At 41.5% G+C, this 19,115-nt stretch overlaps 1 protein-coding gene across 5 annotated transcripts in view; it reads left to right on the forward strand.

Moving 5' to 3' along the window:
* Positions 1–19,115, forward strand: part of tsc1b (TSC complex subunit 1b) — a 48,103-nt gene that overhangs the window by 23,952 nt on the left and 5,036 nt on the right. For all 5 annotated transcript variants that reach the window (XM_060935437.1, XM_060935438.1, XM_060935440.1 and 2 more), the window contains 6 exons: positions 2,765–2,808; positions 9,422–9,588; positions 10,731–10,913; positions 11,048–11,158; positions 14,287–14,409; positions 14,642–14,829. In XM_060935437.1, coding sequence (XP_060791420.1) covers positions 2,765–2,808; positions 9,422–9,588; positions 10,731–10,913; positions 11,048–11,158; positions 14,287–14,409; positions 14,642–14,829 — 816 coding nt within the window. The remainder of the gene's footprint in view (positions 1–2,764; positions 2,809–9,421; positions 9,589–10,730; positions 10,914–11,047; positions 11,159–14,286; positions 14,410–14,641; positions 14,830–19,115) is intronic.

Below are 19,115 nucleotides of genomic sequence, written 5' to 3' on the forward strand. Positions count from 1 at the left end.
ACGTGCAATTGTTGATGTATTGATGATTCCTGTGAGGCGGCATTTTACTGAAGGAATCTCCGGTGCTGTCCAGCTGTTAATTTTTCCAACACTGGAAATTCTTCAGAATGGAGGGCTTTGTGGATTCTCAGAAACATGACAAGCTTTTGTTTCTGTCTTATTAACTTCAAGCGAGAGAGGGAAAGAAAGGCTGGTGATGGACTGACCATTTGTAGCTGCTATAATGAGAACTGACTTGTTTTACAGGCGCCAATGTTTTAAATAATATTGGCTGGCATTGGATATATTCCATTCAGCTAGCATGATGGACAAGTTCAGCATCCTGCTAGCTGAATGGAATATATCTGATGTACCATGAAAAAAGCCAGCCATCTTATTATACATCCATACTCCTTTCAGGTGTTCAATGCGTTTTTCTCTTTCAAAATTCTCTCAAACTTCCATATTTAACGACTCAGACCTGGTGGCCATGTTTACAAATTCAGTTGCTCGCTAGCATGGAAGTTTTACGTCTCCGTACGACGTTGTCTTGACAGCCATGCAATGTCGTAAACCATATTCAATGCTCATTCTCCATTAGGTAGAGTGACGTAATATACGTAGGATAAGCGATATGCTAACAATATTGCATGCTATCAAACCAAATGAATGAAACCCGCTAGAAGGGAATAGAATAGTTTTTTTTTTTTTTTTAAATTCCATCAAAAGTGTTCTGTATGTGTAATGTGCTTTTTATATAAAAATGGAGAAAAATGGTAATTACTGTGGTAGAGTAAAACCTTTTGAGATGGGCCTTATTGCCACAGTATGCCTTGCTGTGTTTTATTCTTTAAGTGTAGTGATGGTCGGTTATGGAATCAATTTTGTGCCAAAATGTTCATACAATACTTTTGAAATGTCAAACAAAAACGACAAATCAAAATACAAAAAAAAGTCAATTTTTTTAGACTGGCAAACAAATTATTCGTGTAATCGTGCAAAATATCAGTCTATTACTCTTCAGAAACCTTTTTTGTTCCGCGTCTTTCTCAGTTTTGTTTGACGTAACTTATTTTGATTGCGATTCCAGCTTTCTCGTTTGCGCTCCCTGACCTTTTTTTTTGCTTGCAGTTTTGGCACAAACTTCACGTGTGGGTGGGCTGTCCAGGAATGCATTCCCATTGGGTAACTTGTGTTTGACTGACAGCTACGCTCAGCCATTCCCTCGGAAGCTGTTGCGGCCATTTCCTACTCGGATTTTGGCGGACTGTTTGACGAGTGACCGATCCATTGACGGTAAACAAGGATCGAGTGGACTTCATTGGCGACTATGATAACACGTAAGTACGGGACGTATGTGTTATCATAGTCGCCAATGAAGTCCACTCGATCCTTGTTTACCGTCAATGGATCGGTCACTCGTCAAACAGTCCGCCAAAATCCGAGTAGGGAATGGCTGAGCGTAGCTGTCAGTCAAACACAAGTTAGCCAATGGGAATGCATTCCTGGACAGCCCACCCACATGTAGCCTGGGAAATCCCATGCTGCTTTGCACAATCGTTCCGATCTGAAAAGACAGCATGGAAACTATGGTCTAAAGGCTCGCCTGAGTTAGGGAGCCAATCAGAGAGTGGGGAGGGGTGGAAAGACGGTGACGCGTACTACTTGACAAATGGAAGCTTGTAGTTTATTTGGGACTGTTTATGGATCACATTTAACATGGCGGCGAGCGATACGAACCAAACTTTCGATCAAGCTTTAGACACTGTTCTGAATAGTTTAGAGCGAAAGTTTGTTTTTAAAAAAAGAACAGCGTTTGGCGTTAGTCTTTCTTCGTCGCTCTAACTACGTCACCGGGTACAACTGCCATGATTGGCCACGGGCTACGTATACGCCAAGTGATAAACATTCGCAACGGCCGTTGACAATTGTAAACCACACCTCCCCTACGAGAAATTCAATAGGCGGATTCCAGACCATATTTCACTTGTGATATGGTCTGGTGTTAACCAGACTAACCCACACGTGAAGTTTGTGCCAAAACTGCAAGCAAAACGTCAGGGAGCGCAAACGAGAAAGCTGGAATCGCAACCAAAATAAATTACGTCAAACAAAACCGAGAAAGACGCGGAACAAAAATAAAAGGTTTCTGAAGAGTAATAGACTGATATTTTGCACGATTACACGAATAATTTGTTTGCCAGTCTAAAAAAATTGACATTTGATTTGTCGTTTTTGTTTGATATTTCAAAAGTATTGTATGAACATTTTGGCACAAAATTGATTCCATAGTCGGTCAGGCAAAATTGATTAAGCAAGTGGTTTCGGGTGTTCCTCCTCCTGTTTGTTTGGAATTTAAAATCCACAGCTGCACTGGCCATGTGCATATAATTTGGGCAACTCTGTCGTAACTGGTGCGGCGTGTTTACGATAAAAGTCTGAAGGCTTGTTGTGACCTGCTGGTCTCATCGTGCCAGAACAACTGCAGCTACTGTGCTGTTCATCCTCGATTTGCAGCCAAGTCCTCAATGCCACTGTCTGTACACAACAGAGCTTCTCACATGTTCGTTTCCCCCAAAAAAGCTCTTTTACGTTTGCTCTCTCACACACTCTGCATAGCTGAGTAATTGTTTTGGACCACAGACTTGTACAAGTCATGATATGGCCAAGCCCAAGTCAGGAGGGTTTGTGGGCTTGTGGCCAGATCCGAAGTGTGCGCATGCGCTCAATCCGCTGTCACGTTGTTGACCTCACTGATCACCTCATTTATATAATCTCTTTTCAGGTTGCCTCTGCCAAGCAAGTCAGCTGACTGGACTCACTTTGGAGGTAAACAACATAATGGCACTTGGTCACCTTGTGAGGACGGCAGTCTTGTCCCTGTGTGCTTTTATTTTAAACAAGTCGACAGTGTTATTTCATCATCCCTATCAGCAGACCCAGAAAAAGTGGAAGTCGGCATTTAGTCGTACTTTTTGTGACTTCAGGTTTGGGCATGGGCTTTATTTTTCTTAGACAAGCACCAGTGGACACAAAATGCCCAGAGGGTCTGTGATTTCAGGCTAATGTATCTATATTTGATGCTTAATGGCAATTATTTGAGCTGAATAGGTTGTCGTTATTTTTCTGTATAAAACTGCAAGTCAAGCAAAATGTTGCATGAAGTCCGTTTTTAATGAATTTATTTATCAAATCGCTGCCATTATAGTTCAGCAGCATGCTGTAAAGTTATGGGTAACTGTCGTTCTTATGTTGGTGTTGTAGGAAAATCTATTTTGATGGAAGAGTAGATCTATTGCATTGGGTAGCAAGACCACCAGGTTGTTTTTTTTTTTTAAAGGGGAACAGAGGGCAATATATAGAGTAAATATAACAATAAAACACACATTAACGAACCTTATTCAAGACTTACAAAAGTTTTTTGTTCTAAGGTTGGAAAGTTATAGTGTTTTGAAAGTAGCTCGAGCAAACTATTTCCGCAGTTTGAACAGCCCGCCATGATATTAATTTTATCCAATCAGAATGCACGTTCATTTTCTCTGCGTAACACTCATGACGTATGTATGTGCCCAGTTGTGTTGGCTCGTTGAGGTTGGGAATAGCACGTGTGAAACGGAAAGTAGGATGAATTGTAAGTGATCGGCTACACAATGCCACAGTGTGTTGCTTTCGGGTGTAATAACAGGACCGATGGAAAGCATAACGATCCTCCAGACGTGTCTTTTCACTCGTTTCCGCTGAAAAACACCAAGCGAGTTCGAGCTTTCTTCTCTTCTTTCGTCATCACCGGAGTCGAGAGTACCTCTCCTAGGTTCAAACTGGTACCCTTCTAAGCCATAGCCTGCTTGCAGTGTGTCTTGCGGGATCTCTTCGTACGATTCGACAGAGCTGTCGCTTTCACTTGATGCGCCCGACGCCATGATTACACGCTTCTCTCCTAGTGCAGTGGGTAGGGCTGACGTCACGGTCTTTTAAAAATGGCGACTCTTGTGCCGTTTAGTGTACCGACTATTATATTTACAATTACCAAGATATTTCGTTGTTTTCTAGTATACAAATTTGATAGAATACTTAAGAATACGTTACTTTGTCACATCAGCGACTGTGTATATATATTATATTTGGTACCCCTTTAAGAATTCTCATTCCTGACAAATGATGCAAGTCATTGGAGAGAAAAGCCGATAATGCATAATGACCATAACAGGCTTGTAGTGACATCTGACGTCGCTTTCTTTTTTTTTTTTTTCCCCCCCTTCACTCTTTTCTTTGCAACTATTCTACATCAGCTAAGCATAAAAGCTTTAAAAAAATAATAATATAAAGAAAATACTGTAAGCAGTAAGCCATAATAAACGAAACAAAGTCAATATTTGGTGTGAGACGACTCTATGCTTGCTTAAATAAATAAAAATAGTAGTGGGGCGGCACGGTGGTGTAGTGGTTAGTGCTGTCACCTCACAGCAAGAAGGTCCGGGTTCGAGCCCCGTGGCCGGCGAGGGCCTTTCTGTGCGGAGTTTGCATGTTCTCCCCGTGTCCGCGTGGGTTTCCTCCGGGTGCTCCGGTTTCCCCCACAGTCCAAAGACATGCAAGTTAGGTTAACTGGTGACTCTAAATTGACCGTAGGTGTGAATGTGAGTGTGAAGATGTAAGTACCAAGATATTTCGTTGTTTTCTAGTGTATAAATTTGATAGAATACTTAAGAATACGTTACTTTGTCACATCAGCGACTGTATATATTATTTGGTACCCCTTTAAATACCAGCACTAAAGGTTTTGTTCTTTGTCACACATTTATGCATTTCAATAATAGGTTCAAAGTTCCTGATCAATGAAACCTTGTTCTTCACAATATAGTAGCTCTCTGCATTCTGTCCATGTACACTGGATCCGATCAGTCATGCACTCCGATTGGCTACTCTGCTACTAGGCTGTCGGCTCGTATACCGTGAGTAGAGAAACAAAATGGCGACGCTTTTTGCCGAACCATCCGAGGATGAAATAAACTTGCACCAAAAATGATCAAGTATTTCAAATAAACATGGGTAAAATATACCCATGTTTATTTTAACACCCCCCTCAATAAAAAAAAAAAAAAAAAATTTTCTTCTATTCCACACTTCAGCCCAGTCGGTGGTGGGAGTGCACCTTTTAAGTTGGTTAGCCAACCACTAAAAAAAAAAAAAAACTTAAAGAAAAAGCAACAAAATGTGGAATAGAAGTATTTGATGGTAAGACCATATCTTGTATTTATTTTTTTCAAGAATTATATCATTTTTCACAAATTGCTACGGTCATTTTTCCAGTTTGTTCACATCCGAAGCGGAAATTATTTTTGTCAGATGCTTTGTATGAAGTTTTTATTATACCCCTGCTCCGGGGGGGGGAATACTGGCTTACCTCTCTGTCCATCTGAAACACCCTTTTTCTCAGCAAATCATAGCCACTTGGTACCAAACCTCAGCTTGGGGTTCTATACCATGCATACCATTTTCAGGTCTGTCGCACATTGACTTCCTGTTTTACTAACTGAATGCATTTACGAAACCTATAGGGCAGATTTGCAAAATTTTCATAACACACTTCTCAGCAACTACAAACTACACCGCTGTTTACTCATTTGTTTCATCGTTAATTATTTGTTGATGTCAACATTCATAAGTGTCTTATTCCCTCGATTGCTTGCATTCTGATATAAGCAAGAGTGGGGGGGATACATGAGTGAGCAGTAGCTCACAGTTGATCTTGTTTATTGAATTTGCAAAAATAAAAATGCTCTGCCTCAAAATCCATTGAATGTGGCTAGAATAAGTTATTCCACTCAATCTCGTCGTACACGGCTTATAGCCAATTCGGCACTACGTGCCTCGTCAGCGATCAGCTCATGTACGACTTGATTTTGTGGAATAACTGTTTTTTTCGCGGTTCAAATCGTGCGCGCTGATTGGCTGGTGAGCAGGTCCTTATCCTACATTACGGACCGCTGGTGACTCGCTTGTTCACAACAACGTAGTCGCATTTTTTTAAAAATAAGATTTATTTATAAGATTATCAAAAATCTTAATTTTTACCAGCATTTCTCAGCATAATAGCATTAATTTTATATCATGGATGGCGATAACGACAGTGTTCACAGCGAAAGCGAGTTTTATTATCCTGAGGAAGAAGATATAAAAGAAAACATTTCAGGAGAAAGCTAAAAACCTCTAACTTGCTAATGCCGAGCAAAAACATGGCTGAATCCTGAATGACTCAATTTTGTATAAATAGGGGACTACATAGGCGGCAAAATGTAGTTTTTCTCCTGCCATGGAAGTGCACTTGTATACCGAGGAGGAAGCCATTTGCATTACAGCCGTGAATGAGGATTCAAAATGTCGGCTCGGTTTTCCCTTTCGGGCGCGCTCGTTTTCTGTTAGGATTTGGTAAAGGAAAAAATAAATATTATTTATCAGCTTAAGGTTGGTCCGTAATCGTGAAATACTGTGACCCCGGCCTTGAATACTGGGTGGCACGGTGGTGTAGTGGTTAGCACGGTCACCTTACAGCAAGAAGGTTCCAGGTTCGAACCCAGCGGCCGGTGAGGGCCTTTCCATGTGGAGTTTGCATGTTCTCCCCATGTCTGCGTGGGTTTCCTCCAGGTGCTCCGGTTTCCCCCACAGTCCGAAGACATGCAGTTAGGTTGACGTGGGGTGCCCTTGAGCAAGGTACCGAACCCCTGACTGCTCCCCGGGCGCTCTGGTGTGGCTGCCCACTGCTTTGTGTGTGTTCTCACTGCTTCAGATGGGCAGAGACTCAGATTGTTGGCGCGCCCGCGTCTAAGACGCACTATTTTGAATAATGAACGCATTGTCGAGAGGGGCAGGGGCCAATATGGACGTGAGCATTTTATACCCTATTTGGAACGTTTCGTGGCGTATTACTTGACTTCATGGTCTCAATATCGAAAATCTTGCACAAATATGCAACTTCCAGCATAATTATCTGGATATTCAACAGATTTCAACATCGGATGAATTTGTTTTGACCGCCGCCGTATTGAATATACGTCGGATCCGTTCGTGTATTTACGCCGCCCCGTTTGTAGCGTCCCAAGCGAGTAAAACCTGATCCAAGTCTTTCGCTAGGTGGCGTCTTACGGTCTATGTGCGAATATTCGTAAGAGATAAGGGAAAAAAAAGAAAAATACATCCATTTTGACATTCTTTGGCAGAAAGAGAGTACATTCACCTGAAAAAAACTGATACCCCTGATACCCAAGGTAATTAGTCATACTAGATTTACAACAACTATTACTACTGCAACATCAACTACTACAACAGCAACCACCACCACCACTACTACTGCCACTACCACTGGTGACTACTATAGACCTACACCAAACTGAAAGCAAGTTAATAAAATAAATTAATGATAAATAAATATATGAATAACATGGTTTATTGGCTAACATCATGTTGGTTATTACTTCACAGGGAAGGGTGACCAAGAACAACATGAACATTCTGAGCCCCAAACAATGAGATTGAGTTCAATTATTTTATTTTCTATCATCACAAAATACTGAACAGCATGCAGAACAATCATAGACATACATATACACACATTCTGATGATTTAATCAACTGTTGTATCAATGGTATCAGACATTATTAATTTTCAAACTTCATAGCCTGAATTTGAACCCAAGATTGAAGATTCAGCATCCCATCTGATTCTCTGAAATTAGTAGAGATGATTAGAGACCAGCAGAATTAGACCGTCACAGCATGCAAAAAACAAACCCTTTCTTGTGCTATAATTTATAAGGAGGAGATAATATAGATGTGATATATAGTGGCCTGTGGTTGAATTCCAAAATATTGCCACTGATTAAGCAATATCTCAATATATTTGGTTGAAGCATTGATTTTTGTCATCTACATTGCTTCATATTAGCCTGGGAAATCCCATGCTGCTTTGCACAATCGTTCCGATCTGAAAAGACAGCATGGAAACTATGGTCTAAAGGCTCGCCTGAGTTAGGGAGCCAATCAGAGAGTGGGGAGGGGTGGAAAGACAGTGACGCGTACTACTCGACAAACGGAAGCTTGTAGTTTATTTGGGACTGTTTACAGATCACGTTTAACATGGCGGCGAGCGATACGAACCAAACTTTCGATCAAGCTTTGTCTTGCACAAACGGCAGTAATCGTTCGGTGCCATTGTTTTCCTATTTTTGTTTTGCCTTCTCTTTCCTTCTCTTCTTCCCCGCTCTAACTACGTCACCAGGTACAACTGCCATGATTGGCCATGGGCTACGTATACGCCAAATGACAGACATTCGCAACGTCCAATAAACGGCCGTTGACAATCGTAAACCACACCTCCCCTACGAGAAATTTAATAGGCGGATTCCAGACCATATTTCACTTGTGATATGGTCTGGTGTTAACCAGACTAGCTTTATATGGCTTCTAATACCAAAAAAAAAAAAAAAACAGAATTGAGAAGAAAAAAACGGCTGCCCCAGCTGTTCATTGGGCTCGCTTCGCTCACTAGGTTCACTTCAACTGAAGGATAATCACTGGACCTGGACACCCCCCCCCCCCCCCCCCAAATTGTAGAAATGGGCCCCTGTTTTGTTTTTTGTTTTTTTTTTTCCCCCAGGAGGGGCCCTGTGGGCCCCTTGACCTGCAAAACAATCTGAGTCTCTGGATGGGTTAAATGCAGAGGATGAATTTCACTGTGCTTGAAGTGTGCATGTGATGAATAAAGGTTTCTTCTAGTACTTTCAAGACCTCGGTCACGGTATTTCACGATACGGACCTCCCAGCTGGTAAATAACACGTATATGTATTTATACGTGTTTTGAATAACCATTTCAGAATTGTGACCAACCTACTTCTAAATTTAATCAACTTTGCATTAAACATTAAAAGGACTCCCTTTTGAAAAATGTTGCAAAATATTTGCTTTCCCTTTTTATACATGAATTTTGCAAGCCTAAATTCATGTCAGTATTTTTAGTGTTCGTGGTTTTAAATGTGACTGGCCACTGACTCCAGGTTTAATGATATCCAGATGATGACTGGTGGGGGAAAAACAGTGTAGGCTGTGCATATTAGAATTAAATAAAGCCCTGCAGTTATTCGAGTCGTGTGTGTGTGTGTGTGTGTGTGTGTGTGTGTGTACGCATGATGATGCTGCAGCAGCAGGCCTCAGCCCTGGTTCCCACAGGTTTTTATTGGATTGTACTTTTTATTCTCTTGACTTTTTTTTTCTCATCTGTGTCAATACTGCATACTCTCCACTGTCTATTTCCTTAACACTCCCTTTTCCATAACCTCCCACTCCTGTCTTTTTTTTTTTTCTTTCTGCCTACCATATTCATCCTCCCTGACATTTTGTCTAATCCCCCCCCCCCCCCCCCCAATCCTTTCATATCTCTCTTTCTCTTTAGGCTCTGCACCACTGGATGAACTACAAACGCTACGCAGTCAGCTGCTGTTGTTGCATAACCAGCTTCTGTATGAACGCTATAAGCGTGAGCAGCACGCTGTGCGAAACCGCCGCCTGTTGCGCAGAATCATCAACGCCACCGCACTGGAGGAACAGAATAACGCAATGGTAAAACCCCCATACGCTCCAGTAGAATCTTGGTACAGTAATTATTGAGTGAGGAGTTTGAGTTGTGTGTGTATATACACTGTGTGGGTTGTATCAGTTGTACAACCTTGTACAGTTGGCGACTGTGGCCCAGCTACTGAGCCACAATTTGGCGACAAGTATGGGCACAGCAGCGTGTGGTTTCATCGTGGCATTTACAATTTTTTTTGACCCCTTTCTATAGTGACGGAGACCTGAAAACTATCCAGACTAGATTTTGTCTAAAGTTTAAGCTTGGCTGCTTTTTGGGGTCTGGTTTATCAAAGCGTTCATTGAATGTAATTTTGTGCTGGACTACTACTAGAACACTGGCATTTATCATGTGCGTAATTCCTATAGATACTAAATTGCTCTGGTCATGCACAGCCATATGCATTTGCATAAATGCACTGCCCATACACTACCGTTCAAAAGTTTGGGGTCACTTTGAAATGTCCTTATTTTTGAAAGAAAAGCACTGTTCTTTTCAACGAAGATCACTTTAAACTAATCAGAAATCCACTCTATCCATTGCTAATGTGGTAAATGACTATTCTAGCTGCAAATGTCTGGTTTTTGGTGCAATATCTCCATAGGTGTATAGAGGCCCATTTCCAGCAACTCTCACTCCAGTGTTCTAATGGTACAATGTGTTTGCTCATTGCCTCAGAAGGCTAATGGATGATTAGAAAACCCTTGTACAATCATGTTAGCACAGCTGAAAACAGTTGAGCTCTTTAGAGAAGCTATAAAACTGACCTTCCTTTGAGCAGATTGAGTTTCTGGAGCATCACATTAATTTGTGGGGTTGATTAAATGCTCAAAACGGCCAGAAAAATGTCTTGACTATATTTTCTATTCGTTTTGCAGCTTATGGTGGTAAATAAAAGTGTGACTTTTCATGGAAAACACAAAATTGTCTGGGTGACCCCAAACTTTTGAACGGTAGTGTATCTCTAGAACAACTAATCCTGCTTTCACCCCAAGGAATGGGTGGAGTTGGGTTATTTATTTTTAAATACAGAATGCTAACACTGAAAAATAACTCTCAGGGGGGACTTGAAGATGAAGTTTACAACCTGGGATAACCGAAGTGCATTATGAATTGACTCATTTGTGTGTAGAAGGACCAGCTGAACCTGCAGTGTGTGGATATCACGTCTCTGCGCGAGAGCCTGCACATGGAACAGCAGCGCTACAGGCAGCTCTGGGATGAACGGGAGACTGTGGTCACGTGCCTACACAGCCAGATCCGCCAACTTCAGCATGATCGGGATGACTACTACACCAAATACCAGGAGTTGCAGGTTACAATTAAGACACGTGCTTTTATTCTGATGGGTTTTGTGTTGTTGCCCACTTGGCTGTAAACTCAACTGTATGAAGTCGTTAATGTATTTTGCTGTGTGTGGATTATTATTATTATTGTTTTTTTAATCAGAGTAAGATGCAGGAGTGCCAGAAGAGGATGGGGGAGATGGAGGCTGAGCTCCAGAAGGCGAATAACAAGGTCTGCCATACAGGGCATCAGCTGAATCAGCTCACCACCAAGGTAAAGATAACGCTTCTTTCTCTAGAATTACAAATGAAGGAAAGTAACATCCATAGATCTAAATGTTCGAGACCTAGATAGCTGATGGTATTGTATCCCAAGAAACAACTAGAGATGTGTGAAGGACAGTATTGAAAGTCTTGAGCAATCAGGCCTGATGAGCTATTGCCATGGCATAGCGTCCGTCATCCACAATTCGCTTAAAGAACTGAAGTCATTTTTTTTAAACTTGCTTTATTTCTTAATTAACACGTTATTCAATTACGTTTTCAGTTTTAGTAACCTTATATCGTGACTCGCATCGTCCACTAATCGCAATTAAATATTATACTTATCGGCCTGTTCGTTTGGTCCACGGCAGGCGTCGCTTATCCGCGCGATCTTCACGAGACTTGTGTGAGACTTTGAAACGTAAAGTGTCAGCCAGGTGTCAGTGCCGCCGTTTTGAAAACTGTTTTTTCGAAACGAAATATTGCACAAAAACGAGTTTTAAATGACTATTACTGCCTACTTTTTTTTTTTTCCTCAAACTTTCTTGATTGCTATCAAAACAAACAAAACTTCCGGCTTGATTACATCAGCATTCGAAAGAGGGCGCGTGCCTTTTGATAACGTTGGCAGATGTCGGTCACTTTGATTTCCACTGTGTTTTACTTCCATCCTACGATGTCTCGCACAGGTCTCGACGAATCGCGTTTACGGCCATAGCTTTGACATATGGACTGATATATTACAGAGCACATTTCAAACGCTCATAACTTGCTATAGCAGCGACAAAATAGCGATCAAAAATGCATTCCGATATTTAATAAAATGAGAGAACTTTGATGATAAAAAAAAAAATTTGACGTCAGTTGTCCATGGACTTCCATTCTGATTGTTTTGTTTGAAAGAACGCATCGCTCCGCACAAAACTTGGTCGTTGTTTTGTCAGTTTTTGCTAATAAGCAAGTTAGTAATTACACCAAATTAACAAGTCCTCCAGGCCTCTCGCTAGAACTTTCTCCTCATTTCTCATCAGATTTCCTTTCTGATTGTTTTTGGTAGATCTTCCTTTGGGGAACGAAACTTGGTCTTTTTTTTTTTTTTTTTAAATGCCTCCGCCACCGTAAGGTGCAGGACGCATTATGTTTTCCGGTTGTCCGTGCGTCCGTCCGTGCGTGCGTCAGTGTGTCCGTCCGGAAACCTTGTGAACGCGATATCTCAAAGGCTAATGAAAGGAATTTCACCAAACTTTCACCATTTGTGCGCTTTGGGACAAACATGAACTGATTTTGATTTTGAGATCAAAAGGTCTAAGGTCAAGGTCACTGAGGTCAAATGTCTGTCCGAAAACCTTGTGAACACAATATCTCCAAGGCTGGTACACATAATTTCACCAGGTCAAGATTACTGTGAGGTCAAATGTCCATCCCCAAATCACAACTTAAGGCGTGTAGTCTACCGGGCGGAGTTCTATCTAGTTCTTGTTGTAAACAACTTTTTTTTTTTCTTTTCCAGTTAAATCGTGTCTCGTCCTTCAGTTCTTAATAGATTTCAGTTTTGATTGTTTTATTGGAAAGAATTAGATGTTCTGCACAAAACTTGGTCAATGTGTTGTCAATTTTGCTAACAAATTAGTAATTCGGTCAACTAAACAAATTTTCTTCTGACTAGAATTGTATCTTCTCTCATCATGCGAATTCAGTACTGATCAATGTTTTGGGTAGATTTTCCATTGAGGAACAAATTTTAGTCCTGTTGTAAACAGTTTGTCATGGAGGTTGGTCTTCTCTCACAGCATCACATTTTAGTTTGGTTTGTTTTGGTAGTCATGGTGGTTTTGATGGCAGGCCAGATGAGCTGCTACGTCCTTGATGTTCTAGTTTGTTTGGACTTGTCCATATTAGCACTTTTTTCTCTTCCAGTTTCATGCTAAATGCTTTGCTGTTGTTGGGAAATCAACATAAAAAAAAAAAACATTACAATGTTAGCCAGTTTTACAGAGCATAATCTTCTATAACAGCAGCTTTGACTAGTTCAGAGGTTTACATTAATGCACTCATTTGAATACATTTTCTATAGTAACGGCTAATCCACACAGCTTTGTAACTTATGGTGGATGCTCCACACTCAGTGCGTTTACATGCACATAGAGAAAATCGAATTTCTGCCGTAGCTCGACTGAAATCGAAGTTCTAAATGCCATGGAAACACCTTAGCTCGGCTGAAATCGAACCGAACTGGATTTCTCGTAATCGAGCTACGCGACCTAGATTATGCGATTGTAGCCGAGCTACTTGGTGCATGTAAACCCTATCGAGCTACTTACTTCAGCACTGCCCCTTCCGGGAGTGACGAGACCACAAGCAGGAAACACAACAGCCTCGGTCGGCATGACAACAGTAGTAGTAGCGAGCAGCAGAAAAGGTCAGGAGGAACAACATCTCTCGATGTTGCTGTCCTCGTCGTCGTTCTTCTTGTGAACACGGAACTGATAGCTTTGTTTATACTCTTGAATAGCTCCTCTTCATGACGACAACCGGAAGTGTACCAACACGATGGGGCGTGTAGCGCCACCTGTGGCTCGGGTGCACAATGTACCTCACACAATAGCTCGATTTCCTTGTGTGCATGTAGGATTGGATTTCTCTGGATTACCCCTGCTGGGACCCTTAGCTCGATTACCGACAGTAGCTCGATTTGGATGTGCATGTAAACACACTGAGTGTGGTGTAAGAGGAATAAAACGCTTCTTCAGGAGGTCCTGTTATAGGAAAGTAACAAAGTTTTCATTAGGCTTCATCACAAGACACTGTCAGTGATTTTTTTTTTTTTTTTTAATTTATTCTTCCGTTTTGTTCCTTACGTCAGTGAAGGTGTTTATTTTGAAAATCGACGCAAGCCGGCGTTGGGAGACACTTGCACGAGTAGCGTGTACTCTGTTTTGTCGAACACCACTCCATATGGCGGAGTTTAATCCTGCTAGGATTTCGAAGCAAAACTCTTTGCTGTACACTGCTGTCGTAATTTATCAGGAGAACCTGTAACAGCAATATTTTATAATCCCTATACCACTCGATTTATTTCCCCTATCCCTTTTACTTAATGATCTCGCTTTCTTGTTTGTGCTTGCATTTCCTGTCTAGTTGTCCTCGAGCGAGAGCACACAGCAGCAGTTGAGCTTCATGAGCAGGCAGTTGCTCCTGTTGGGGGAAGCCCATAAACTGTGTGTGCAAGAGCTTCAACAAGCAGGTCCGGACCTCAGCAAGGTACACGCGGGATCTACTTTGCCACATGTGTAGCACTGCTGTCAGGAGATGTCTGTCTCGGTGGAGGAAAATGGTGCTCCTTTGGTACCCGTGTGTTGTCGAGAAGAAAATGTAGAGGCTTTGTATACTGTATTAAACAGTGCAAGATGTGACCAGATCAGGACAATGTACAAAGAAGGTAGCATCACCACTTTGCATTTATTACTCTAAATCACAATTCTATATTGCGCAGGAGGTGCAGATGGTTCAGGTGTCCTTGATGAAGGAGGTGGAGCGGCTGAAGCAGAACCTGCTGCTCCAGGGTCAGAAGCTGGATGCGGCTCAGCAGAGAGTGGCTGAACTGGAGACTCAGCTGTCCAAGAAGGAGCACCTCATCGCAGAGCAGAAGAAATTCCTGGAGGATGTCAAGGGACAGGCTAAGTACGGATGCTCACGGGTAGAAACGACAGCCATCTTTGTCCATCTTGGACGTTTCAAATCTACTACATGTGTAGAAAGGGCACTCCTTGTGTGGCCTAGAGTGGATTTAGTTATACAGCTTGTGTCTGAAATTTATACAAGTGACTGTTGTACACCTAATATAAGGAATAATGGTTTGGCAACTGAATAGAAACGTACATGGTGACGGGCGGAGTTATTTTTTGGAGAGCTGTTTGATGTAGCTACAGTGCCTTACATGGGACACACTTTCCACATTTTTGTAAATTTAATTACTTTGGTTATAGCTCAAGTATATGGCTGTACCAAAATAGCCCATAATAACGAAGTGGGAAGAAAAATCCTTTATAGTAAAGCAAAGTTATTTACAAATGTGGAGTTGGTTAAAGAGCGTATCAAAACAAATTGGGATGTAAACAAGTCTGGGACAAAATTCTGGGTGGAATTCCGTGTGATCCTCCCACTACCATGCTTCACTGTGTGGATAGTGTATATATTAAACGCCTGGCCACTTGCAAACAGTCTTTCAGATTTTTCAAGTGTAGGTCATAAGAATTTTCCCTGACGCCTGATAATTTTTGTTTTAGTGGACCGAAAGCTACCGAATTTGAATCACAGACTTCCAGTTTTATTAGTTGGAGTTTTTTTTTTTTTAATTAAATAGAACAATTAATAAATTTAAGGCCCTAAATTCTCTATTTTTTTCCTGCTTCACGATGACCCAATTCAAGATACTACATCATGCATCACATAGTGGTGGGCTTTCCCTGTTTGCGCAAGGCATTGTGGGATACAAATCTGAAACAGGAGAGAAAAATGGAGGACGTGAGTGTGTGCGCGAATTAAACGTGAAAGACCGACTACAGTAACGGAAAGAAAGTGAGAAGAAATGTTATTTACCAGCTGGGAGGTCCGTATCGTGAAATACCGTGACCGAGGTCTTGAAAGTACTGAGCGAGGCCCTCTGGGCTGAGGTCAGTATTCAAGGCTGAGGTCACGGTATTTCACCATACGGACCGACCTTAAGCTGGTAAATAATATATTTATTTTTTTCTTTACGAAATTCTAACAGAAAACGAGCGCGCCCGAAAGGGAAAACCGAGGCAAGCCGCCATTTTGAATCCTCATTCACGGCTGTAATGCAAATGGCTTCCTCCTTGGTATACAAGTGCACTTCCATGGCAGGGAAAAAAAACTAAATTTTGCCGCCTATGTAGTCCCCTATTTATACAAAATTGAGTCATTCAGGATTCAGCCATGTTTTTGCTTGGTGTTAGCAACAGTTAGAGGTTTTTAGCTTTCTCCTGAAATGTTTTCTTTTATTTCTTCTTCCTCAGGGTAGTAAAACTCGCCTTCGCTGTGCACAGTCGTGAGCAATTCCAGCGTTATGGACGTGACACTTGAACTCAAAATGGCAACAAATGACCCAGTGCATGTTTTATTGTCTCCCAGTATTTAAACAGGTGTTGCATATTTTAAGGCTGTACCATACTGGAGAAGTGATAGAACAAGAACAATTCCCATAGTACATCTAGGGCATGCCAGAAAACGCCAATAAAAGATGCGTTATGGATGTGACAGAAAAAGTATCACTTTTCTTGGGTGACTGTACATTTTTATCAAACTCTGTGAAATTGTAAACCTAATGTCGAAATGGAGATATCCATTTGATAGAGGGGTCCAAGGTGAATATTAAAAAATCTTTGTTTAAAATATTTTGTATTTCATGCAGAGTTTCGGAAGGAAAAGTCAGCGTTATGGATGTGACGAAATTCCGTTATGGATGTGACGCGTCTGAAATAGACATGGCATACGTTTAGAAAATCAGCAATTTAACCACCATAACCCTTTGAAAAACTCTCTAAATATCAGCTAAAACTATCAAAGTTCTTAAATAATATTTAGGATTACTATTGTTTTGCTGTTTTGTGGATTTTAGCATACATTTCTGTGGCTTGTGGGAATAATATAGAATTGTACATGATCAAAGTTGATTTTAGCTTTGGGTTTACATTATAAGAAAGAAAGACTGACAGTGACACATTAGGTTGGTTACAAATTGGTTCAACTTATTCACATCTGTAAAATACAGGCCTAGGTGAGATCTCTGGGAGTGGTTTTGATGTATTACATGTTGCTTTATTTTTGCATGGTGAGGTTGACATTTACATGGAATTGCCCTCGTTATCACTATTCATGATGTAAAATTAATGCTATTATGCTGGCAAAAATTTATAAGATTTTTGATAATCTTATAAAAAAAGATAAATGTTGACAAAAATTGCTACTATGTTTGTTGTTAACGAGCAAGTTGCCAGAGGTCCGTAACCGGGGTCTGTATCATAGGATACGGACCCGCTCGCCAGCCAATCAGGGTGCAGGATTTGATGGAAACCGGACCGCGAAAAAAATAAGACGTTATGTTTTATATACGAAGGAAAGGAAACGCAGGACCAAACTAATAAATATCGGCGGTCAGCGAGCACCTCTGTGTGATCAGCTGTTTGTTTAGTGACAGAATGATTGAACTGTCAGTGCACGCTCAAAGGTAAACCTGTAGATGGCAGTAATGCAACACTGTGGATGCCAGCTGCTGTAAAACCCAAAAGAAGGTAAAGCTGCCCACACGGACTTCCTCTGTCTGCTTGACTGAAGAGCAACTTATTCATCACGTGCCTGTGAAATTTACCTCTCTGCATTTAACCCATCTGAAGCAGTGAACACATGCGCAGAGCAGTGGGCAGCCATGCTAACAGCGCCCAGGGAGCAGTTGGGAGTTGGGTGTCTTGCTCAAGGCCGTCCCATATTAACCTAACTGTGGGGGAAACCCATGCAGACACGGGGAGAGCATGCAAACTCTACACAGAAAGGCCCCCGCTGGGCTCGAACCCAGAACCTTCTTGCTCTGAGGCGACCGTGCTAACCACTTACACCACCGTGCCGCCCGGTGTGAAGCGAGCGATTTCATGCATGTTATTTGCTAAGGATTCCCCTCAAATTAAATTACTTCCCAGCCACAGAATGGCTGAGGTTATGGGTGTGTTTTTTTTTTTTTAAATAGATATTACAGACATAAACTTCACTGATTTTTATGAAATTGAAAGGCTGTCTGGCTTTGAATTATTAAAGCAGTAGTTAAAATTGCTTGTGAAAAAAAAAAAAGCCATTTACTTTTCACTATATCCAGATTTTATTAGTAAGATGAAACTTTGTTCACTGTCCAATGTTAGTTTCTTGCACTAGAGGCTTATACAGTTATGTTCAAAATAATAGCAGTCCCTCAACAGTAGCAAGATAAATCACTGTTTTTGTTAAAATTTCAACCTTTACACCGCTAGCAAGTTTCTGGAGGGTATAGTAAAGGTATAGAAAACCAACAGGCCTGCCGTGCATGCTACTGATTCTGTGAAATTGAATGATTAACTGAGGCCCACTTTACACGGGGATGGTATAAAACAAAAACGCAAAAGTCCGTTTTCGTTCTCACTTTTTTCCGCGTCTACACGACCGTTTTCAAGGAGGAAATCTGCGTCTATACGGTGACGCATAAATGTCTCCGCTATGTCTGCACGCATGCGCAACGTCTTCTGTCTTGTCTGATCTGCACATCTGCGCCGCTGTTCTGTCAAGTTATCCTACCAAGCCTACTGCGCATGCGCGAAATCCAGGAGGGTAGGAAAATTCAACAGTAGTTTTGTCCCACCGATCAGCTGCGCTGATAGAAAATCGGTGAGAATTTCACGCATTTGCCGATTTTTATGTTTTGTGCATATTGGCCGAGTCAAATAATTTGTAATGACTTATTTTGAATAATAAAACGGTCTGTATGAGAACTTGCTAGGATAACTTTACAGAACACCGGTCCGGCTGAGGTACTGTAGTGCTCGAGGGAGGAGCAGGAGCAAACCGAAACTCTTTTAATCTGCCTTTATTAAGTAACACTCACTCTTGTTTCGGTGAAGAAGAGAAAAGGCAGTGTCCATCTCAGCAAAATAAATCCGTTCGGCTGCTAGTTTTGTTTTCAGTCTCGGGTTTATGGTTTCACGAGCGGCTTGAATAGGCGGCGCGCGCGTGCACGCACGTGCGTGTGTGTGTAACTTGGCGACACCAAACTGAGGAGCTCCAGCTGGGCGGGTGAGCAGGAAAACACATCTACTGCATTAAAACACAGCAGCTTGAAGGTCTGTTGGATCGATGTAATCAGACATGCTCTTACTTTTTTTTTTGGATAGGACAGTGTAGAGAGACAGGAAATGAGTGGGAGAAAG

This window comes from Neoarius graeffei, chromosome 12 (genome assembly GCF_027579695.1).
Source record: "Neoarius graeffei isolate fNeoGra1 chromosome 12, fNeoGra1.pri, whole genome shotgun sequence".
Taxonomy (NCBI): domain Eukaryota; kingdom Metazoa; phylum Chordata; class Actinopteri; order Siluriformes; family Ariidae; genus Neoarius; species Neoarius graeffei.